Here is a 25569-nt window from a genome sequence, read left to right on the forward strand (position 1 = left end):
GCGCCATGTGTATTTTTTGGTAACATCGCTTTGAAAGTATCTTTGTATCTTTATTTAACTCTGTAGTAGTTACGTTAAGAGAGGCTATGAAAGATAAAGATCTCCATATAAACCTAAAAAACAAACTTTTTAACACCTGCATACTACCTGTCCTTACGTACGGATGTCAGTCATGGTCCTTAAATCAGGTCATCTTTAACAAACTAGCAACTTGCCAGTATGCAATGGAAAGGAGCATGCTAAATATCAAAAAGTCCGACAGAGTTAAAAATATCGTCATTAGAAACAAAACAAAAACTACCGATGTAATACACAAAATTAAAAGACTCAAATGGCGATGGGCAGGTCACCTGGTTAGAGGACAAGATAAATGGAGCAAAAGGGTGACATGGTGGTACCCAAGGGAAGGTAAAAGAAAAAGAGGCCGACCACAGAAAAGGTAGGACGACGACGTTAGACGAGTGGCGGGAGTCACATGGAACAGAGTGGCTCAAGAAAGAAAGGAATGGAAAAGGTTGGAGGAGGCCTTTGCCGACTGGCAAACAGATCTAGGAAAGATAACCAAGCAACAAATATTAATCTAATTTCATTCATACTTAATAAGTCTAAGTTTTTAATGTTAGTTGTTTAAATAAGTTTAAAAATCCATTGTATCAAGCGATCTGAATAAAAGGCTATATTATTATTATAGTAGTTACACAAAGATACAAATTAACAAATAACGCGCGCGCCTTTGCGAGATTGCCATTTTCTTGTAATCTTTTTTAATATGTACAACTAAAAGGAATTTCTTATATAAAAATTATCCTTGTAGGTTCACTATTAGCACTATAGCTAGGGAATATACGATACCCAACTCAAACAACTCCCTCGTTAGCCACTTCATCGCTTAGTAAAAAAATACTTTTATCATTCACGAAATATCCTAGAGATACAGTGTAATTAATACATAGCTCTTTTTAATAAACAATTATCTTTGGTTTACATAAGTTGTTTTTAGTTTAATTTTTCAGATGCTATGGAAGTTTTTTGTACATTTCGATGAACATTGATACCATTATTCAGTGCCCCTAACCGACCCCTCAACCAGCCGACCGCCATTGCAACTTTATGACCTATGAAATTATCAAAGTATTATCAAAGCTTAGTAAAGATAGGCCTGTCCATAGCATGACTGATTTTCATGGCAACTAATATGGTATTTATCACAATACTATCGATAGACTATTCCTTCTAGGATGACTGAGTTAGTTTAACCTGAACGAACTTTATTGTCTAGATTATAATAAATTATATTATTTAAATTATGTACTTATAAAAAAATCTGGTTTTGATCAGCAACATATCGAATCATTGAAATGCTGATAGATAGGGTAGACTAAAAGATAGGTCTCATAGACAGGCAATAATCTAAAGAATGTTCATAGTACCCATCATAACTATAAGTTTCACATAATTATTATGGTTACATCAGGTCGTGATCTATAAAACAAATCATTGTCAAATTTTGCAAACATTTTGTATAATAAGAACTTTTTTTAGACTCCTATATGAGTATTAGAACATCAGTGCCGTTTATATTAAAATTACATATTTGTGTATATTACTATTTCGATAAGAATAGTGCTAGGTAGGGGATTATTGCAAAAATCTAAATTTAGAAAGCACTTTTCATAAATGAGATGGAGGGTCGATGATGAGCACCCAAAGGTTTTATCCAGTGCCGATATCATAATATTAATATTATGGAATTTAATTCTCTTCGCCAAGTAATACTAAGTCATCGGCTACTACGTCAGATACGTGTAGATATATAATCCAGTACATTAGGTTAAAACAGACGAAGCACACAGGGAACACGATGCGTGAATACTTGTCGATATCGGAAGGAGTGGTGCCCAGAAGTTTGTTGATGCCCTGTAAATATTGTTCGGCTCATTTTAACTGCTTATCTTTATTTCATCGCTTTATTATAATTATCGTTAGTAAAATTATTGTTTTATCGCACAGCAGGTTCTTACAATCGCTTGCTATGGACAACATTCGCCTTTCGCAAATATAGCAGACGCGTGATACATTATAAACGCTACATTTAGTATTTGGTGTACGTACCTTAGAAGCGGGAATAAGGTGAGGAATAGCGGCTTCTTCGTCAGGTGGAGGTCCAGGAGGTGGAGGTGGGCCACGTGCGCCATTTATAGTGTTTTCTAAGGTGCCACCCTTAGAGTACGCTTTAGGATCGTGCACCTTGAATCGTACTTCCTGCGAAAGAAAAGCATCTTGCATATTTATGATAGTAACCAGGAACGATCGCCGGAGAAAAATAAAATAACGTGCTAAGATGCTTCGAATGAGATATGTCTGAAATTTGTTGGTTGATAGTAAGAGTTAAAAAAAAAAACAAAATCTTTAAAGTTATACTGCTTATTTTGAAACCCTTATTTTTTATATGTCTTCTTTGACCAGACGCGACTTCTCTAGATTTCATTGTATTATTAATAAATTACCGAAGATCTGCTAGGTGGCGGAGGGCGGGGTAGTGTACTCGTTCGCGGTGGAGGTAAGGGTTCAGATGTTCCTGGTGGCCCGTCGATTTGCATTTTCTTTTCAGCGGCCATTTTTTGAACAGCAGTAAATCTTTGTTTTCTCATCTGTATTCGTTTTGCCATATATCCAACTGTCGCGTATTCTGAAATAATATATCATCGATATGTAAGTAATTTAATTACTTTTAATATCTTTATTTAAGCAAGAAACACAACCACGGCAAGCGAACTTTTTTCACCAACGTTTTATATTAAGCGAAATAGCGCGAAAATAATTACTTATGCAGACAAATATCTGTGAAATGTAAATTTGGAAAATCCATTATTGCTAGAGCCCCCAATCTATGAACTATACAGGGTGTTAGTAACATCGTCACGAAAACTTTGAGGGATGATTGAAACCATGATTCTGAGTGAAACATTACATATCAAGTGGAATTGTTTGCCGCAAGTATGGAATTGAAAATAATTAAAAAAACAATGTTCATTAATTTTCCGACAGGAATTTCCACTTAATATCAACATAGTATCATGCTGTGTTCGGTATTCGTTACGGTCTCACTAACACCCATACGTACTCGAATGGCTACCTGTACGTACTTGTACGGGGTGTAAGTGACATCGTAACGAATAATGTGAGGGATTAAGCTCATTATTCTGAGTTAATATCAAGTGGAATTGTTCATCGCAAAAGTATAGAAATGAAAATAAATTTAAAAACAAAATTACTTAATATGAATTTTGGGACGGAAAATTCCACTGGATATTAACTCAAATCAGAGATTCATTACGATGTAACAGCCTGTATATACTACAAAACATATAATTACGAAACGTTTAGCCGTTTGATTGCATAAATTAATTTATATTCTTGTTTCATTAAACTAAGTTACCTAATAGACTGGCGAAAACCATCACGAAGCAGGTGCCCAGGTAGACATCAATAGATTTAACATAGGAGATCTTGGGTAGAGCAGCATTAGTCGACGACATCAGAGTGGTCATCGTCAAGACAGTAGTAACACCCAGAGACACGCGAGCTGGTGTCGCATTACGATTTAACCAAAATGATACCCAAGATATAATGACGATTAAACCAGAGGGAATATAAATCTGGATTAAATAGTAGCCCATAGATCGTACGAATTGAATCTCGCATGCTAGCCTTGAGTAATTTCCTGAAAAAAACACTTACGTTAGTCACCTTCATTACTTAGTGAAAATTATACTATTTAAGTATATAATATATCAAGTTCATATTCAGAATGAAAATTTGTCAATGCAAATTCAAGTAACATGCAAATGTAGTATCACTTAGATACATGAAGTAATGAGGGTAAATTGATGTTTGGGGTCAGGCTATGCTAAGCTGTTTGCGCTCGTGCTTGGTACCTGTGGTAAGAGAGATCTCCATGGCCCGCTGGCGATGGCCGAGCACCTTGAACTGCGGCAGCGACACCTCGCTCGACACGCCCACAGAGTTGGGGCCCTCGTTCCACTTGTATCGGATGTCTCGCATGGTGTAGCCAACTGTACCATGCAGAGATATGGAACGATAAAATATGCACCCATCGCACTGGGTTTTTTAGTTTCTTGTAGAGGTGAATAAACTAAAAATCCATGTAACTACCGAAATATCAACAAGTGTCTTGTAACTGCGGCTTTAAAATATAACAATAGTATGCATGTTAAAATAAAAAAGCTTGTCCAAGTTATTGGAAATATTGATGAGTTTTGTCTACAAAGTTAATAAAGCTTAGGTTGGTAACAGGTTTACAAAATGTTTAATTGAAACTTGTATTGTCGTCCAGATAGTCTGTTTTAGATGAGAAATAAATGAAAATGTTATATATAAGTACGTAAATTAAGCTATGTATCTAAAAATCTAATCTACTCACAACTCTCGATTTCTATATTGCATAATTGACGATCCATGGGAAAATATTGCAAATCCATTGGACAAGAAGCAGTGATAGTCAGTCTGGAACAAAAATAATATTTTAAAAGATGCTGTCAAGTATTTAATTTGTCAGTGCCTTAATTTGATATCCTTGGTAATCAATTGAGATACCTTATACTTCGAGTGATAGATCCAGAATGGTGAATGCGGATGAATTCGTTGCTCGTGGTTGCAATGTGGAAATAAGACTGTTTCTCATTTACAAAGAAAGTGTCTGGTACCCATATGTTTCTAATAAATTCGGAACCGACAGAAAGTGTCTCTACGCCCGGCCTCTTTTTATATGCAAGTCGTGGGTCTGTCCAGAACTGCCTGAAGTAGAAGTCCAGCGTAAAGTCCTGAAACATTATCATTGTAACATGAGACAATGACTCTTGATTGAGCTATAACCGTATTCAATGGATGTCGTTCGGAGTGTCGTACACTGCTTACCCAAAATATAAACTGCTGTTGGATTTTTAATACATCGCGAAGTCTAATAACATTCTGCATTATATTTTTTAACAGGTATATATTTCTACGAACAATGAGTTGGTATAGTCGACAATAATAATGATTTCTTGTTAGTTTAAAAGGAACTTAATAATTATTTTCAAATCATGAAATTGATTATCTAAGATGTTTTAAGGCAAATTCTTGGAAATTTAAGGTTTGGAGAATTTGATCAGGCTTGATTTGTTTGTAAAGTGTTAGTTTTAAAATATACTTATTTTTAAAATTACTCGAATCGTTGCTATACAAGATCTTCAATGGAATATTATTTATAGTAGTATTGGTGCAAAATTATTATTTATCTACATAAAGGGGATCTTGTATTGTATTTCGACAACATCCGAATAATGTGCTGAGCATTTTTTTTTTAATTAGGTCAAACAACAAAGTAACTCTTTGTTGTTTCACTGGTTTATCTAAAAAGCACACGTAAAAGTAATCGAAACAAATGTACTTCTTACTATATATCCTTCAAAACATTGGTGTTTTTATTTTTTAAGTATAAAATATAGCCAATTAAGTCAATCAAGCTATAAAAGCAAACGTAAGTACTGTAGGTTTTAAGTGGGTAACAACTTAGTAAGTACTAGTGCGAATAGTGAACATCAATTAATTTGCTAAGTATCTCCATATTTATTAAGCGGCTCAGACTCTATTGGTAGGTAGTAAAGGTGTAAAAATAAATTTCATAGTAAGCATTTATGAGTAGGTCAGTAGATAGGATTTCTGATAAATGTTTAATATTTAAGCATAGGAATCGAAACAGAAATATTGATTCATGTATACAGGGATATTTCTATAACAATATTAACATATTCCGATGCTATTGAATACTTTTACGTATGCTTTATTCGGCAAGTTTAGCTAGGTTCTATAACAAAATATCCGGTTAATGGTCACGTCCTGAAGTGACTTTAACAGTCCCCTTGATTTGGTTTCCACTAGGGGTCACACACCCTGATCTTTATGTTGGCTTGGTTCGATGAAACCGTTATCAAGGGCCTCAATTTATAAAAAAATAAGTCACGTGTTAACATCATTTGACGGTCCTTCGCATATTGGTTGAGCGTTTTTCTGAAATAGCGTCGCCTTATCATAAAACACTCTGTATGTATATATTAGCAGCAAGATAAAAATATTTTATTGCTGCTAGTATGCAAATTATTATTTTTTATAATCAAAATTTCCTTTAGTAATCGGAACTAAAATGATTAAAGAAACCCAAATATTATCGAAATTTCCACGTCCAACCGGAACTCACTGGACAACGGAACAAACATGAAATACATTCATAGCATGACTACATAAAGGAAGACATTTTAAGGCATGTGGCAATTCTAGAGTGTTGAACGCCAATTAGAGAGACAAAAGTAAGAAATCACAGTCACAACAAATACCTACTCAAGAACATAAAAAGCTGAAATTAAAAAAAATAATAAACGAAAATGGAGTAAAGTTACGACAGTGTTTGCTTGGAGGGATGCTTTGTAACAAAGTACATTTTAGTATGTCTTTGATTTGATAGAGACACACCCGGATGAGCACACCACTGCCATCCATAGAGCTGATTTTAAACAGCAATGTAGGAAAACTTAGGATGTATAATTAGCTAGTGGTGCACCGCGGTCCGGGCGATCGGCTCCATAGCGCCGGCATGCTCGCAGCCTCGTGTCTGGGGCTGCTCGGTCCCGCGACCAACGACGGTTAGACCGAGTCAAGCGTGATCTGACAGGGGCGAGTACCATGAGCACTTCGGAGACGGAGCTGATAGAGAGCACATACATGGTGACGCCCACCTCCACTGGCGGACCTGCAATCAAGCCCAATCGTGAGTCGCGCGCGCGCCTCGCGCCGTGAAAACCAAACCAGAGGACGGTGACGTGACGCCCGGAGCCCCTCGACCGAACGTTCACTGCCCTTCGTCTTGAAATGTTACGAAACCACAGTCAGCCGCTCGACCGAGGGTTGTTAACCTAGCCGCTTTGCCCACTTTAAAGTGACCATCTACATAAAAGTAGGTTACAGTATTAAATACCATTTTCACTTCAGATAAGGAGCTGATGGAGAGCACGTACATGGTGACTCCCACATCCACTGGCGGTCCTGAAATGTTACATTCATTACATTACCTGCTTCCGTTTACAAATTTTAACATGTTTTACCTTTTTAAAATATACCTTTTTGGTACTAGGTATTTAGTAAGTTTAATATTGGCTTAAAATAATCCTGTGAAAATATAATTTTTGTTTTTAGGTTTATTATTCCTCTTTATGTCTTTTTTCCCATCACATTTGATATATGCGTGTGGTATGAGGACTACTTTGTTAAAACTCTTTAAAAATGTGCTTAGGATCTAGTGAACATTCCCAGAGAATTGTGAGGCCGTGCGCTAACCCATACAACTAGCCAGATCTAATCCGCGCGGCCAAAGTTGCGCGAACCTGCGGCATAGAATAAGGAATTAATACTACATATAAAACGTCAATTCTCCTTTCCCCACCAGCGTCTGAGCTAGGTTTACCTCACCCCCCTCGGTCATACTTTAGTCTTGAGTCATGAAGGCTGCGCGCGGACCGTTGTTTTTACTTTTTTTCAGTTTACTTTATACGTTCAAAGTAAGCGCCTATAAATATTATTTTTTCATGGTGATTGTTCATCATGACACGCAAATAATATGTAATAAAATTGAACCTAGGCTAAGTGCTTAATGTAAGACGTTTAAGGTAAATGTAGTATGTGTGTAAAACAGGATTGTTTGTATGAAGTGTGCGGGTGTGCCAGCGGAGAGAGCCGTTCGGTGCAGAGCCGCCAACAGCTGCGCGTGTGAATACCTGCTACAAGCACCCGCGTTTGTAGCGCTGCTCATAATTATTTTTCGAAACAGACACGCAGGCACAGATTAGTTAATAGGTTACTCTTTATTCTATGGGGAAGTCCGTGTTGCTCTATGATCGTACTAGATAGTTACGACGAGCGTGCACCGCGCTAGGTTAAGCGCTCAACCTGAATTTGTTAATCAGATTTTGAGAAAACAGAAATATAAACTTGTTGAAGGTCAATTTAACATTTTTGATTATACGTAATTTCGCAAGGTGTTATGGCTGAGGAAAAGAAATGACAAGAAACTGCAACAGCTATACATATTTTAAATCAATGTAGGTAGGTACTTATACATTACAAATTATTAAATAACTACAGGTACACATTTAATACCAGCATTTTTATTATTTAGGTAATCATTCATCTCATAATAATCGTTTTTACATAAAGTAAACTTCACATGAGCAAATTCAAAATATTATCTGGTATTTGATTGTAAAAAAAGTACACATAACCTCAAAAAAGATGAATTTAATTTTAATCTAGAATTTTGAATTGCGATTTTATTTTTATTCCTTTTATTGTAAGTATGCCTTTCACAGTTTCTCGGAAGGAGAGATACATTTTTTCGTACATACACAATGTTTTATACATATATTGACTTGCGACTGCTATCTTTCTTTCTTTCTTTAAAAAGAAAGGCAAATAAGCTAGTGGACTGGAGAAATAAAATACCTAAGATGATGGAGTATAAAAATTGGGCCCTCAGATCTCATCTATACCGGAAGATGTATGAACACTATAGAAAGAGACTTCACACTTAATGATTAATAGGTATAGTTTTGTTGAAACACTTTTACAGGGATTTATTTACACAACAATGCGTTAAAGGTTACTGCGAATCAAACACAATTTACATTATTACCACTCCAATCAGATATGTTTTTACACGACTGCCGCGAAACTAATGAAGCTTTGTTCTCTTTGGGGATCGAGTGCTTGGAAAACGCAATTTGTTTTGAAAGTTACTTGTGTTTCTAACGTAGCAGAGTCAACTACGAAATACATTTAGTATTTGCATTTGATTTAAACGGTAGATACTGGTAAGTAAGTATTGTCTGTAGGGTATACCAAACATGTTGAGAATAAAAATTAAAGGTGTTTAACTGAAGGCGTGGCAAGTGCCTGTCATCTTTCACTGAATTTCGAATGCTATGACGAAATTATAGATAAATATTTTATACTTGGAATCGTTTTCACAATTTTTTAAGGTGCAAAATAGAATTTCAAACAATAGTTATAAGTTAATGGTTTGATTTTATTTGCGTAATAAACTTTTACGTGTGTGAGAATTGAGGACCCATACCTATTAAATGAAGATATTCGAAGTAGGAGGAGTTCGGTGGCGCAGCGGTAAACGCGCTCGGTCTGCGATTGTTGAAGTTAAGCAACTTTCGCAAAGGCCGGTAATAGGATGGGTGACCACAAAAAAAGTTTTCATCTCGAGCTCCTCCGTGCTTCGGAAGGCACGTTAAGCCGTTGGTCCCGGCTGCATTAGCAGTCGTTAATAACCATCAATCCGCACTGGGCCCGCGTGGTGGTTTAAGGCCCGATCTCCCTATCCATCCATAGGGAATGCCCGTGCCCCAGCAGTGGGGACGTTTATGGGCTGATGATGATGATTCGAAGTAGGACAGCCTTTTGGGATAATATCTGATTTCACAAATTTTGTGTGCTATGAAATAGCATAGATTTTGGCGTAGTTTTTTCTCTAGTGTCTATTCTTTAACTGGTATAGGTGGGCCCTCAAACCTCTAAGTGAGAACTGAGTAGAATCTGATTCCAACTTTCACTATTCGTCGGGAATATTCACTAAATCCTGAGCACGTATTCAAAGAGTTTTAACAAAGTGAAGCTTACACCACACACATATGTATACTTGGTTATATCGGTTGTTTAAGTAACTACCTACCTGTCAATTAAGAATTCTTAGGATAACATAAGTACTTACGTTGACTTTTTAGAAAATATTTATTGCGGTTTTATGTAGCATAGCGCAAGTATATGAAACGAATAAACAAAAAACGGAGAAGTATGTCTTGATCGAAGCAATTTAGACGTTATTTTATGCTTGTACGAGTATTGTATTCATTTCAATTAAATATTGCAAGTTTTTAAAAGATTCAGACCTCTGATACTCGTTACTTCACAGGGATTTTCAGTACTTTTGAGGTAAATATTTTCGTCAATGTCCTCGAGTAATTACTTTTGTGACTAGTAAATTCAAGTTCTTGTATCTTGTTGGTAGCTTCATTAAACGGCAGAGCGACAAAGCCAGTGGTTGCCAGATCATTGTTATTCCAGCAACTATGATCCAAACTTCATAGTTCGATCGTTGCCTACCGGAGTTAAGGATTACTCCAGAGAAACTCAGTTTTAAAGGTAACAAAGGTCTGGATGGCAGTCGCTGATTCTCGATTCTTGGTTTATATCTAAAAATTGTTTCATTTTGTAGGTACAAATGTTTTTTATACACTATGTTCTATCTTTTTAACCATAGGCCTCATAAATGTTACTTTTTTTCCACCACAATTTGACCTAGGTTTGTAAACAATACGACACTTATGATAATACTTTATTTGATACGATCCTGGTGCTGATTCCTGTAGATACTATCAATACGTAATTTCATTTTAAGTTATACCTTTCATTTTATACCTGCCGAATAGGAAAGGAATTGCAGGAACCGGAGCCAACAATGTTCACTCTAAACTAAAACAAGAAATAATAAAAAACTTACGTATGTTTACTGATAAATGTATGTTTAAATCCAATATATTTTTATTCACATTTCCTATTAGGCACATCATTTAGAACATGAAGCAGTAACTATTTTTATTTAGTGGACACGCGATTAAAATTTCAGAACTTATGATTAGGTATGATTATAAAGCTTAATTACAAACTGCGAAAGTTAGCTTTTTTGCAAAAGTTAGTTAGCTTAGCAAGAGAACAAAAAATTTATAACGGAAAATGTCTCTGTAAAAATATTGTTACCAACCTCCATAATTGGGTCTCACTCTCTTGTCGTAACTCACACTTAGTGAGTCCAATATGGCTGAGATATTGACGTCACCAAACATTCCCCCTCCGCCCGCTCCCCTGCAAGAGAAATCAAAAAATGTTGAATAAAACAACTGCAAATTTCCGTCGGACTTTCTTAAAGAAATTCATCCCATTCAAGAAATCATAATATTACGGAATACATAAAATCGATTAAATTTTTGTGAGATAACTTGAAGTGACAAAACACAGAAAAGCTACGCTGCTGGATACAGGTACAACACAAATTAGAGGGGACCAATCAATACCTGTGGGACAGGCAATCATGACGTTGCTAGAGATATGAGCTCCGCAATAGGAAACGGATAGTTGACCGACGACGTCAATTACATAAACCGATAAGTTATTGGATCGGACTGGACTTGGCCGTGATGTATTAACGATACTTGTAAAGTGCTAACAGAATTGCAAAATGTGAAATCCAAACACGATATGTGGGTCATGTTGGCATTCACATTACTTATATCTACTACACTTAGCAGTTCACTGCACTAGCATGAATAGGTAAATGAAAGTTATGAACTATACGAATTTATGACAGTTCAGTGAATATAGAAATCGTTGTTTAATTAACCTAAGTTCTGGATCATAATTTAATGTCCGTATAATAAACAGCGTATCGTCGTTGCCAATTTAAAATCTATTACTTATATGCAATCGGGTGAATTTTACAGAAATTAAAAATTGTACTGTATGTTTTAGGAGCAAAATATTTAATTCGATCCTGACAAAAAATGGTGAGGGCAACACATAAGAGCTTTTAAATTGGCAACGATGGTATGGTACCGTGTGTACAGCGTATGTACATCGTTTTTATAATATCTTATGGATGCACTACCATCAGGAGAGGTAGTCTGAACTCCCAAGGCGCTGATTTGTTGAAGTTAGTGTTAACCTACCATTGGGTACAGATAATCTTTCAGTCCTTCAGAGGTGCTGCGTGACTGCGCGTCAATATAACACGCACAGTTATTTGCAAAATACTTTTTGAATTTATTCTAATAAGGCAGGTTCTCACGACTACGTTTTACGTCACACTTAAACAGGACTTTTTTATATTAAAATATTTTTTGATCCACGATTTTCTTTTCTTGGCGCGCTATAAAATATTGAAAATTAGTCATTGTAAATTAGCCGATCGTCGTGGAGATCCTAGGGGAAGGCCTATGCCTGCTGCTAATGATGATGATGAGTCATAGCCCACACTGTTCGGAGAACGCGTGACTAGACTATCATCGTACTGTCACGGGTTCGAATCCCGGCTCTGACTCTAAACCCGACTTCGATTTTTTGAGATTCAATTCATGTGTGGATTTGTGCCCGTTTAATGGCAATACAGTGGCCCCCTATTATATGGGACTGAAATATAGCTGGCAAATAGTGAGTGTATATACTATTCACCTCTGCCTAGTCCTTCGGAAATGCAGGCGAATAAAATGCTATGTTAAATTAATATTGCATAATATCTTCAAAACTAAGTAGGTACCTAGGTCCGGCCAAGTAGTTAATGCCATCTGCGGCAGATCTACAATAAGTCACGTCAAAAGTAACAAAAATGTACCTAGGGTAAAATGCTCGGCCCAGGAGTGCGTGGTCCGTAAGAGTACATTGGCCCATACCCATCAACCATGATTCTGAACTTATTGAAATAATGTTTCGTTTCTTCAGTGTAAATTCAGTAAGGAGCTTGACAACATGTAATTATGACAACCATATTTTCACAGATTGCTTAACTGAATATATTTTAGATATTATATTTTAAATTTTAACGTAAAATTGCGCACGCTCATTATTGATTTTCTAACGAATTCTCCGTTTAAGAGACAATATGAGGAAGAGTAAGAAAATAAAGAAAAATAAGATTCATTGCGAAAATAACGCCGAGAGGACAAAGTTAAAATGGCAAAGTAGTTCTCAACGTATGTACATCATGGACTCCCCTAATGAGTATATTTTTAAATAAAACAAAAGTAGCTGCTAATTAATTATCTTCTGAGGACTTGTCTCTTTTACACACCCCGTAAGAAACGACTAATTGTACCTACCTGTATATTATTTTTGAGGTAATAGGTGGACTAATAAAACAAACAGGGGGGTTAAAATGGCCACATCGAAGAAATTCATCTAAGAAAGCAATATTGCTATTTGACATTTGTTTGCATTGCGCACTTACTTTTGTATCCGCAAAAATGTCAAATTGCAACATTGCTTTCTTAGATTAATTGCTTTGATATGGCCATTTTAACCCCCCAGTTGGGCATATAATGGACCAGTTGAGACTCCAAATAGGAAAACTAACATAAAATAAGTATCATCATTGGGATAAAGCTGTTTTTTGTTTGATTAAACACTCCTTCGTAAGGACACTCCAGGAGTGGTTTTTATAAGAATTTAAAAGGACGGTATGAGAGGGTTAATCATGAGCTCAAGCGCTCTCGATTTTGAGACTCGCAAAGGGTACTAGAGTGAAGCGACTCGGTCGTTCGTTTTTCAACGGCCACTTCGCGATGTTTTTTTACGTTTTCTTATCTTGACTTTCATTATATGAATAAAGAAGCATTACATCTATACTTATAATAAATCTGTAGAGAGGTCAATTCTGTACATTAAATATTTTTTCAAAATAACTATCAGGGGGTGATAAGTGATCGATACTGATGCCAAAAATGCAATCAGTAAAATTTTTGTCTGTCTGTCTGTCTGTCTGTCTGTCTGTCTGTCTGTATGTTCCTTATAGAAACAAAAACTACTGGACGGATTTTAATGAAACTTGGTACAATTATTCTTCACACTCCTGGACAGGTCATAGTATACTTTTCATCACGCTTCAATCAATAGGAGCAGAGTAGTGAAGGGAAATTCTTTTGTATGAAAAATCTAAACCACTCAAGTTAGACGTTTGAAATTTGGCATGCAGGTACCTTAGATACCGTAGAGGTGCACTAAGAAAGGAATTCCCGAAATTCCTACGGGAACGGGAATTAGCGGGAAAATCCTTTTGTATGAAAAATCTAAACCACTCAAGTTAGACTTTTGAAATTTGGCATGCAGGTACCTTAGATAACGTAGAGGTGCACTAAGAAAGGAATTCCCGAAATTCCCACGGGAACGGGAATTAGCGGAAAAATATTTTTGTATGAAAAATCTAAACCATTCAAGTTAGATGTTTGAAATTTGTCATGCAGGTACCTTAGATACCGTAGAGGTGTACTAAGAAAGGAATTCCCGAAATTCCTACGGGAACGGGAATTAGCGGGAAAATCCTTTTGTATGAAAAATCTAAACCACTCAAGTTAGACGTTTGAAATTTGGCATGCAGGTACCATAGGTACCGTAGAGGTGCACTAAGAAAGGAATTCCCAAAATTCTCACGGGAACGGGAATTAGCGGGAAATACCTTTTGTATGAAAAATCTAAACCACTCAAGTTAGACATTTGAAATTTAGCATGCAGATACCTTAGGTACCGTGGAGGTGCACTAAGAAAGGAATTCCCGAAATTCTCACGAGAACGGGAATTAGCGGGAAAATCCTTTTGTATGAAAAATCTAAACCATTCAAGTTAGACGTTTGAAATTTGTCATGCAGGTACCTTAGGTACCGTGGAGGTGCACTAAGAAAGGAATTCCCGAAATTCCCACGGGAACGGGAATTAACGGGAAAATCCTTTTGTATGAAAAATCTAAACCATTCAAGTAAGATGTTTAAAATTTGGCACGCAGGTACCTTAGACACCGTAGAGGTGTACTAAGAAAGGAATTCCCGAAATTCCCACGGGAACGGGAATTAGCGGGAAAATCCTTTTGTATGAAAAATCTAAACCACTCAAGTTAGACGTTTGAAATTTGGCATGCAGGTACTTTAGTAAACTTAAAGCTTAGTTGCAACAGGATATTACAAAATTCCCACGGGAACGGTAGTTAGCGGGAAAAAACATTTGTATGAAAAAATCAAATCTAAATAAAAGGAGAAACTGACTGACTCAGTGACTGACATATCAACGCATAGCCTGAACGGCTAAATGTAGGCATTTGAAATTTGGAAGGGACATAGCTTAGGTACCGTAGAGGTGCACTAAGAAAGGAATTCCCGGAATTCCCACGGGAACGGAAATTAGCGGGAAAATCCTTTTGTATGAAAAATTTAAACCGCTTAAGTTAGACGCTTGAAATTTGGCATGCAGGTACCTTAGTTAACTTAAACCTTAGTTGCAACAGGATATTGCAAAATTCCCACGGAAACGGGAGTTAGCGGGAAAAAAACATTTGTATGAAAAAATCGAAACCGCGTAAGATAGATGTTTTCAATTCAATTCAATTAAATTATTTATTGCATTCCATGTAGTACAATGGGGTGTTACATAGGCATAGGAACTAAAACATGGACCCTGTAGGGCACAGCAACGTTGAAGGGAAGAGAGGAAGTGTGTATTAAAATTAAAACTCAATGAACAATCAATTAAAAAAAAATCAATTCAATCAATTGATTCAATCTAGCATGCATGCATACCTTAGTAAATATAAAGTTTATTTTTGGCTGTATTTTGAAAAATGGGAGTTATTGGGAAAAAAATTGTATGAAAAAATCTAAACTGCATAAGTTAGATGCTTGAAATTTGATATGCACTCCCACACACACAAAGATCTCTCTCTTATATAACACGCCACGCGGACGAAGTCGCGGGCAAAAGCTAGTTAGAAATAAATATGGATAAAGTTAAACTACAAATGATATAAAATTATATAATTATGGTTATAGTTATTACGCTCTAATACCAAAAACTAATACCATTTGGTATACCATTTGGTATTAGTTTATTTTCGCATTTAATCATCATCATATAAGTCGATTGTCTGTGATATTTTATACTCGAAGATAGCTCTATACCTTTTACATACTAGGTAAGAATCACAGTTAATAAGTACTGAAAATGGCTACTATTTGATTGTTTGTACATAGGTAGGAAATATTATAATTTTTTGGGTTTGGAATGGTAACAGTTAATTATCTGATATCTCTTAATCTCTAAAAATGACGAATTAGATGAAAAATATGAATATCAAACCCTAATACATATTAATTAAACATTACTTTAAGTCACAACTCAAAGTATTTTAATTTTACTGAACCTGACTGTACCTAATTCCTTCAAACTTGTTTTGGTATTGGTTTTAAAAATTGGTACTCGTTCGGAATGGAAAATAAATTCGGAAATTTGGTATTAGAACGGAACAAATCTGCTTATCGGAGGGATTGGCCAGAGATCGCGCAAAGTCGAAAGGAGTGGAAAAATCTTGATTCTTGATTTTTCACTGCTGGTAGTGGGACCGAATAGTCTAAATAAGATAAGATACAAATTATAATCTTAAACGAGCGGACTTTGTGCTTGTTTTCAGTGAGGCAGAAACATTCTTTAAGAAAGGGTAATGTTGTACTTTAATGTTTTCTAGCGGAACAATATGAAAAAAGCCGTATACTTGATGCTAGGCTTAGCACACGTTATTCAATTAAGCATAAAATATTCACATACAGTAAATTAGTCCTTGTTTTGTCTACTTGTGTCCTTGTTAAAGAATACAAGTGCGGTTCTTAATCTGTAGTGTTTGGGCTCAGTTCCCGGTTGGGACACGTCAATATTCAATTAATTAGACTCTCCCAGGCTTGGTTAAGATTTGATTTATTAAATCTTTTTCTTCTATCGTGTGGGTTGGGAGGTAAATTACCATCCTCATCAAACCTGGTGTCAGGGTTACAATTGAGTCGCCAAAGGCCCCTGACATGTCTCTTGTAACCTTATTATATTACTCACTTACATCAGTAACTAAGTAGTAACCGGGATCAACGGCTTAACGTGCCTTCCCAAGCACGGATCAAACTAGGGATCACAAAGTGATTTGTGTGATATGTCCTCACCGGTATTTGAACCCGGGACCTCCGGAGCCCAACGTTCAAACCACTGGACCACGGAGGCCGTTAATTAAATATCGTAATTTAAAGTAATTTAAATGAGGTATCCTGTAATTGAACTAAATTACAAAGTGGGCTAGGTAACCGGGCCCGGAATAAAAATGGGACAAACACTACAGATATAGTAGGTAACATCAGATCAATAATTCGGTGTTCGAACAAATTGGTTTGCGAGAATGTAGGTGTTTATGCAATATTCATTGACCTCCATTGGCCTCAGGGAGAGCAACTATATCTATGTATATACATACTTAAGTATATTAAAGAAGAAACTGATGGCTTGTCTGCTCCTATCTACTACAGTGCTACTATCGAAAAACTTACAGCCGAAACCTTAAACCGTACCCGAAAGCATGAAATTTCTTCTAACAAGGGATGTGCAGTATGAAGGAATGTATTCCCGAAAAAAAGAATGCTTAGATTACTTGCCACAGAATAGATAAGCTCGATGGTCGCTTTTCTTCTTTTTTTACGGTACTCGCTATCTTCTTGCATTAGTTACGACACAATTTTTCATGAATGTGTCACTCTGTACTAAAATTAACACTTTCTTTTTTGATGACCCATTCCAACCGTGACTAGTGAATAGTGAGTGCAAATCAAAGAAGAAGTAATTTGGCTATAACTTTTCATCATACAACTACGTCAACAACAACCTTAATCTTTACATTGCGTGCAGTGACCGAGCACAACGAATAATTAAGCTTAGAAGTGAGTTTACAGTTTTTTACTACAAACAGTCCTTAAAACTGATCTGAAGACACATTGTAATTTACTTTGTAAAAAGGCTTCACTAACATAGTTTAATATCACACACAGACAAACCTGTCGTGTAACCCTTGGCATTTGGAAGATTAAAAAGGGGTGACGAGGCTGTAAGCAACTAATCAAGAAAGTGCATCGTAGCACATAAGCTGCAAGTAGACGCAGTTTAACTTATATAATATTACGTTTAACAAGATTTGCTCTACATTTTAACTTCTCGTGTATTAATTTATTGTAGGTACGAACACAATTTAAACCTAAATTTATTTTCGTTTTCGTATCGGTAAAGAAGGTACAGATTACACTTAAATTAAATAAATGATAAAAATAACAACACCCATACTTAAAATTCATAAAAGACTTGCTATAACGTCAATTGACATAATGATTAGAAAGTATAATATATGAAATCGTATACCATTACTTGCCATAATTATGATCCATAATTTTATAAACCTTAATTGGAAAAACCCATAATTAGAATATTAGTATCTAAAGATAACTATTGCGATAAAGGTGCGAGCGGAACGAGCTCGGAACTCCCCGGCACCCCGACGCTGTTGATAAAGGTTACGAAGGCTGTATGGCCGAGTAGGTTAGGTTGCTTGTGACCATTGAGGGCTGAATGGCCAAGAGGCGACGGTGCAGACTTGCTTTTATATAAATTTAAATTAAGAGAAAATACAAATTAGGTGAACAATATTAGATGAATTGAAAAATTACATAAATGAATTGTTAGTTTTAATGAAATTATAATAAAAAGCCATTACGACAAGCATAGTTTTAAAAGTATGTGTCCTATTAATTTAATGTTTTCAATCTTTATGCGTATTTATATTAATTCTATTTATTTTATACATTTTAATATTATAGATTTGAAAGATTATGGATTTTTCGGTATTTTTAGTTAGCTGTACAGATTTGTTATATATAGACCTCAAATTCTTAGGTATGTCACTTGCAAAAGATTTCGTCGACATAAACTCGAACTATAAAATGGACGCCAGGGTCAAGTAATGACAATCATCAAAAAATATAAAAACACAAATATCCACGAATCCTACCGAGAGATTATGCGAGTTTTTGATCTCGAGAAAAGTTTATAATCTTAATGCTGAGGCAACACGCCTCTAAACAACGCAGAGTGCAAACATAACGAGGGCAACTTTATCAGAGTGACCAAGTTGAGCAGATGCAATGCTCAAATGGTACTGTTACCCTGAAACAGTTGTGTGAAGAAATTAAGAAAGTACTTTTCGTTTGCCGAGTTAAGCGATGAATTAAGGTTTTCCGAGGCCAAAACATTTACTATTACAATTTAATTATCTATTACAATAAGTAGAACTGGTCTCCATTTGACTTACATTTCGCTGTCATACAGCTACGATATATGGGTTCCCAGTAACGCATTGTATGACATAATCCAAGGCACAAGTCAAACTTGGAAGTTGTCAAGGATAATCTCCCGCTGGGCCGAGGCTCAATAAGAACACTTTCTCATAGAGCAAGAAGACCGACAATTTTGATCTTGTCTGTTGGCTTCCAAAATACCGACAAAGAGTCCTAACACCTCGCAGTGATTTGAAGATTAAAGTCACCTCAACTGGCTAGTTGAGAGAAACTTGCAAATCAATAATAGATTAATATAACAGGCAGTCCGATATGCTCTAGAATGAATATCATGTGCGGAAAGAATTGAAGGTCAAGTCAGCTACTGAACTTGAAAGAGGTTAGGTACCTCACTTCTCCCAATGTATCAAATAATGGTGACAAATAATATTGCTATTATCACATCTGAGCTGTGATTTGATTCAATAACTATTATTAACACTCGTAAGGGTTGTATGAAAATGAGCACAGTTTTAGATAGAAACGTGGATCTTGGAAGGCTTGCCTTATAAACTCTACCCTACGATATATTGGGAGCAGAAAATGCTGGATTTAGCTGAGGGTACATGAGGCCTTTTTTAAAGTGGATATCACAAAGAAAAAACTAAATGCACGGTGTATGTCAAGATTATATAAATAATTATGGTTGACTGGTTTAATCCTTATCGATTAAGTTTGAGCATTTACTTATATTATTATTGCCTATGCATCGGATTCCGTCTCGATAATATTTGTAAAAAGTGACATATTGATTTATTTTTAGATAAGAATATTCCATTCTACATAATGTACGTATAGAATAATGCAACAATATGAATTCATATTCATACCAACCTTTAAAGTTCATTGCCACGTTTATTTATTTTTTATTTTTTTTTTATTTATTATTATTAAGCCTTAAGTATAACATTAGTTTAAATGCAATGTCCTGCAAAATTGCATAAGCAATTTGTTACAATCAATTCCTCTTAGGTATGGAGATCTATGACATTTTATTTCAATTCCACATGACCTGATTCTACACTCAGGTCCATAGCACAGACACGAAATAAGTCACATCTTATCACTAAATTTTGAAAGAGTTCCTCTAATCAGATTTCGTCGAATGTTTGCATACACCTATAGTATAATTCTAATGACTATGCAAATATGCAATGCCCAATATGAACCAAATGATATTTTTTTGAAAACTGCTTTTACTTGGGTACTTACTAAAATTCATATAGCCAGTTTCAATATTTGATTTGATTTATTTTGATTGAGCCATTGCTCTTGTGTACAAAGACTCCTTTTACTTTGACGTTTCTATCGATAACTATCTACAAACAAACCACTATGACTCGATGAAAGTGATAACTACGATCTCCGTGACAACTAGAAACAATCGATTGACTTATCAGTATATTGTGTGAAGCATTTTGATTAACAAATCCGTAAGCAACAACCGGCTATAAATAAACTTACTTATTAAATTTTACATGAAGTAAATAGTAATGATGTAATATAAAGTAACTAACATAACACAAGTATGAAAGTCAACGTCACATTTTGTAAAGTTAACGATAAAGACTCCATTTTGCAGTAGAATAAGAATAAGTTAGATATTTTTCAAGGGCGTCGTTTCAGCTACGCATACGGCTAAATTCAGTGTAGTGCGCAAGCCGCCTGCGACTAGTTTTTATAGAACGTCCTGTCATACATAGACATTTTTTTTTGACGTGACTTATTGTAGATTCGCCGCAGGTGGCATTAACTACTTGGCCGGAGAACACATAGACATATGTCACAAGGCAGTAAAATAGACCAAACTTGTTATTTTGCAGAAACATCGGGCTCGGGTTTTTTTTTGCTTTTTGATGTATGTTTCATTTATATTAAATTAGAAAAACTTTAAGGGGCACATAAATATTTCCATCATATTTATTTTTACATGATACTTCCTTATAAGACACGACGTTCACCTTCTCTTTAATCTGTTCTGTTCCATGTAAGATCTTCTTGGTCTTCCCTTTCCTTTCTTTGCTTTCTTTCTTCTCTTTCCTAGCTTTCCTTTTATGATGATTTTTATAAATTCATTGTGTGTTATTAAGTGTCCCATCATCTTGCCTCATCTGTCTTCAACAAGTCTCAATATTTGCCTCTTTTCCCTTACTCTTACCAGAATTTCATTTTTTACATGATACACAATAAATATTTTTTTAAGCTTTAAATGTTAACTAAAACATGTTTATGGCTCTGTAAAGGAACGGCGTTTCCTTAATTAACCTTACAATCTTATGTTTTAAAGCTATAGACAGAAACGCCACTAATTGCATGCCTGAATTGCTTTTACCTGTATACTTATTATGGTATGGTACGTTATCAAATTGCACGTTATGAGCAATACCCAGGCCAGTTGTAATAAATAAACAATCGTCATGGGATTTGATATCATGGCATATTTATATAATATAGTTAAAAAGCAAGCCCCTAAATAATCAAGCCATTTAGTGGTATGTAGACATGCTACTTGTGGCTTGCTGTAGCTCTGTAGCCTAACTGTATTTGTATTCGTCCGTTTGTCTATCAGAGAGTCTTAAAGTAGCATCTTACTTAAAGGGCTGTATCGGTTCATATCATGTCAAATGTCTAGTTGAAATTTACACAATAATTGCGCGTCACCAATCAAAATGAATCATGCAAACGTTGTCTTTTTAAACTAACAAATAATGAATACCTTTCAAAAAGCAATATTGGTTGGTTAGACCTGACCGTGAATGATATGAGAGCTTACATTCAAAGCGAATGCCAATAGACGAGGCTTCAATATAGCTAGAAATACATTTTAGCACTGGCATTGAAATAGATACCCGTATTGGTTCATTGCAATTTCATATCAACCAATCTTCTCTTCACCCAGACTGTCTAAATTAAAAATGCAGTAGTGTTTAGGTAGGTAGGTTTTTAGGTACCTGAGGCAGAACTGAAATTGTATACACTGATCCCAAATCTTCGGATTCTGGTTCTTAAACTATTTTAACAGTGCAGTAACGGTTACCGTGGTTCGTTGCTTCAGTGTTTATACCCATAATAACAATTAATTGTAGAAGTTATATAAGTTTTCGCCGAAAACTATTACTTCTTTTACATTCTTCTATGTTCAGGCGCGCAAGATGGAACAAAAAAAACTCAAAAATAAAAATGTATCAAAAATGGCAATCCTAAGAACATATTTATTTATAATCAAATTAGTTTTAGATAATAAGACGAGCTATCTTCCACTTAGGCACCATTTACGAAACACCCTGTATGTATTTCTTTACTACCTGTCAACCTATGTGTGCCCATTTAAAGGTCTTCTCAATGGCACTTTTAACAACGTTAAAAAGAAGCGGCTACAATGTACGAATATGACAATTTTTCCTTCAAATCTGCCTGTCTTGATTGATTAGGTATGAAGTAAAATAAAATAATTATAAAGAAATAATGATTTCTGACGTATAGTACAAAATCTTTAAAAAGGTACAAATATCTCCTAAACCGTAAATAATCGCCGAACGTACGTGGAGGTGTTTCTGGTAGCCGATGAGCCCCGCTATCTAATTTTTCATTTTGAACGTGAACCCTGTATCTGAAAACGCAAATACTATTCAGTAATAGTATATACGTTTTTACGTCGAGACAAGTGTTATAATAATTAACTTATAACTTTACGTCATACCATAAAATCTCAAAATTTTCAAGAACCCGTAACTCAAATATACTTAAAGTCATTGTTATTTAAATTCACGTATGTATATGGGATTTATCTTAGATTAGCATCGTTAGCAAATCGGCTAGGTTAGTGTACTGATAACAACAGCGACACGAATCCTACCAATTTCAAACATGATTACTATCAACTTTATAGGTACGGTTTAATCTTTATATATATACGTATATATATATATATATATATATATATTTCCATTATCAATATTAATGACATACTTACTTTTTAAATTTTAAAGGAACTTTGGGATTCTTCTCCGAAAAATACTTAAATGTGTTCTGATTATTTTTTCTTTCACGGCTATAAATAGTGTTTTAATGTATTTAATGCAGAAACAAAAAAATAAAAAAGAGTGCGGTTTTTAGACAACAACAAACTTTGACAGCGATAGACACATGCCATTTTAAGTATGATCATCATTATCAGGCCTTTTACGTCTTTCTCAGACAATTTAAACAGTCTTTAAGAGGCACTTTACAATTGGAAGCAAATAGTTCTACTGGTTTTCCGAAATGTCACAAGGTATTCGATAATCCTGGCCCGGCTTTAAATTATTCCATCTCAGAGCTAGAGACGCGAAACGGGAAATATCTACTTTATATTTGCTTTTACCCCGTATAGTCACATTAAATCTTTGATTTCTGAAAGAAATAGCCAAGCAAATATACGAAATAATACATCACAATGAGGAACTTTCCAGGCTACATTCTCCATAAACAATATAGATGGCGCTGTACAAAGTTGCCTACAATTAACCTTCTAATTTCATGGATAACAAACACTATGTATCTTTTATCTTTGTTCGGCTATAAATGATGACCCTTATTACTCGTATTATACCCAGGTATTAACACATCTTCCACTCTTCATTGTATTTCTGAACTAAATAAAGAGAAGCAGTATAGGTAGCCACATAATTCTATACATAATCTGATCCAAATATCAAGCAACAATTATTTTTATATATGCCTCTGCCATTACATTATAATTTTGAATAAATTTTGTACCCGAGCAATGAGAAAATAGATAAATATCACGTTAAATCTGTACAGCGCCACCTATATTTTTTTGAGAAACGTAGCCTGGAAAGTCCCTCATATAAGAAAGTACTATTTTTACTTACAGCCTTCATCTACCCATAACAATATACACAAACAATAATATGATTACTTGATAATTGAAGGTCAAAGGTTATGCTTGGTAGATATTACAATCCCACTATAAGTGGTAATTATTTCAGTACATATTTTATTCCGGATTCATTCAATTGTCACGGTTAAAAGGTCATAGTCGGTAGTTTATCTATTTATAGATTGTAGGTTGTATCAATTACACATGAAAATGTTAAGTATTTCACTGTCTAATTAAACTTAGGTAAGTACTACTTTTAGTTACCTTTTTATCTAATGACTAGACGAAATACATGCGTGATTGCTTACTCCTTCCGATTCCGATGTTATCGCTTTTTATTTGAGGTAGTAGGTAGGTACGATTTTCAATTCTAAATTTAATTTAACCTCGAGATCTTTTTGTTCTTCGTTTTCACTTAACTTTCCTCATAACACAAAGAACCGTTTCAAAATCTTAAAGCTAAGAAGATATGAAATATCAGGAAACCGTTTGAATGAAACCGGAGATACAGCCTACGCAAGTAATCAGTTCAGCTAAGAAATAAATTTTACGTGATCTCTACATAGCATCTTAGTGTTCATGAAGGGTTCAGAGGCATGTTATAAACAAATCAAGCGCGTTGTATATTGTGAACGTTGGGTTTTGCGAGGTTTACACGCACGATATGGCTTCTCGACTGTGTGAAGCGCGCGCGATCGTAGCGCGGCGCGTGCCGACACGCACAGCAATCGATGAGAGGGAAGCTGGCAATGAATATGAGGATACTTACGCGGCGTGGTCGGCGTGCGGCAACCATGCGATCGCGAGAGCCAGCACGAGTGCGACTCTGTACACGCCGCGGGGACGGCTCGTCTGCATGTTGTGCGCGTCCCGAGCGCCCGGCGGACGCTGGCTGCCGGCAGCCGCGTTTCAGCCTGCCGGCGGACTGGCGTGTTCTCCCAGCCCCTTCGTTTGCGGAGGGCGCCTGCGCTCAACTACCTATCGACCGCGGCCCGGCTGCCTCCTTCCGCTCGCTACGACGACGCTCAGATTCCCACTGAGAACCTTATTGAGCGACAAACACTATATCGCTCTATCTCGAGAACGAAACACATCAACTTTTTACCAAATTTACTAAGATTGCTTTATTTAAAGCACAATCTAAGTAATTTCAATTCTGAACAAACTATTTCGCTCTCATAATTATGATATTGAATAAAGATATAATAAGAATATTATATATAATAAAATACACTGTTTCGTATAATTTTTCGTAATTGTAGAAATACGAGTAAAAAGTATTTATTCTTACGAATCAAGCGCATTTTGTTGTTATTTTCAAATAATGGAGAAAGCACCTCCTGATGGTTGAGATTGAGATACTTATAAAGATCGTTTTGTCATACGTGAAAATAATAGACAAGCAGGATCAAAACATAAAAGCTATAACATAATATGTTATACGGCAACTTTGCATCTACATCCACGGCTTTAGCAGTGTTCACTATTATCACATTTACCTACGTACATATATATATAGCATCAATTACAGGAACATTTTATGTATTATACTTTATATTCTCTAAAATTAATAATGATATATGGGCTCAAAGTAGCGCTCAGTGACCTCTATGATCTGAATAGGAA

At 35.6% G+C, this 25569-nt stretch overlaps 1 protein-coding gene across 2 annotated transcripts; it reads right to left on the reverse strand.

Moving 5' to 3' along the window:
• Positions 1 to 683: 683 nt before the first annotated feature.
• Positions 684 to 24850, reverse strand: LOC126380695 (gamma-aminobutyric acid receptor subunit beta-like). 2 transcript variants are annotated; one of them, XM_050030277.1, is made up of 10 exons: positions 24713 to 24850; positions 10880 to 10980; positions 7034 to 7101; positions 4618 to 4844; positions 4445 to 4527; positions 3939 to 4076; positions 3440 to 3724; positions 2508 to 2689; positions 2113 to 2262; positions 684 to 1917 (listed from the first exon to the last, which is right to left on the reverse strand). In XM_050030277.1, exons 1-10 carry the CDS (start codon positions 24799 to 24801, stop codon positions 1753 to 1755), a joined length of 1488 nt encoding a protein of 495 aa, XP_049886234.1. In that variant the 5' UTR covers positions 24802 to 24850; the 3' UTR covers positions 684 to 1752. The 2 variants fall into 2 exon arrangements, with proteins under 2 accessions (XP_049886234.1, XP_049886235.1); XM_050030278.1 differs by lacking the exons at positions 7034 to 7101; positions 24713 to 24850 and having other exon boundaries at positions 10880 to 10949.
• Positions 24851 to 25569: the final 719 nt, after the last annotated feature.

The sequence above is a fragment of the Pectinophora gossypiella genome, chromosome Z, assembly GCF_024362695.1.
Source record: "Pectinophora gossypiella chromosome Z, ilPecGoss1.1, whole genome shotgun sequence".
Classification (NCBI taxonomy): domain Eukaryota; kingdom Metazoa; phylum Arthropoda; class Insecta; order Lepidoptera; family Gelechiidae; genus Pectinophora; species Pectinophora gossypiella.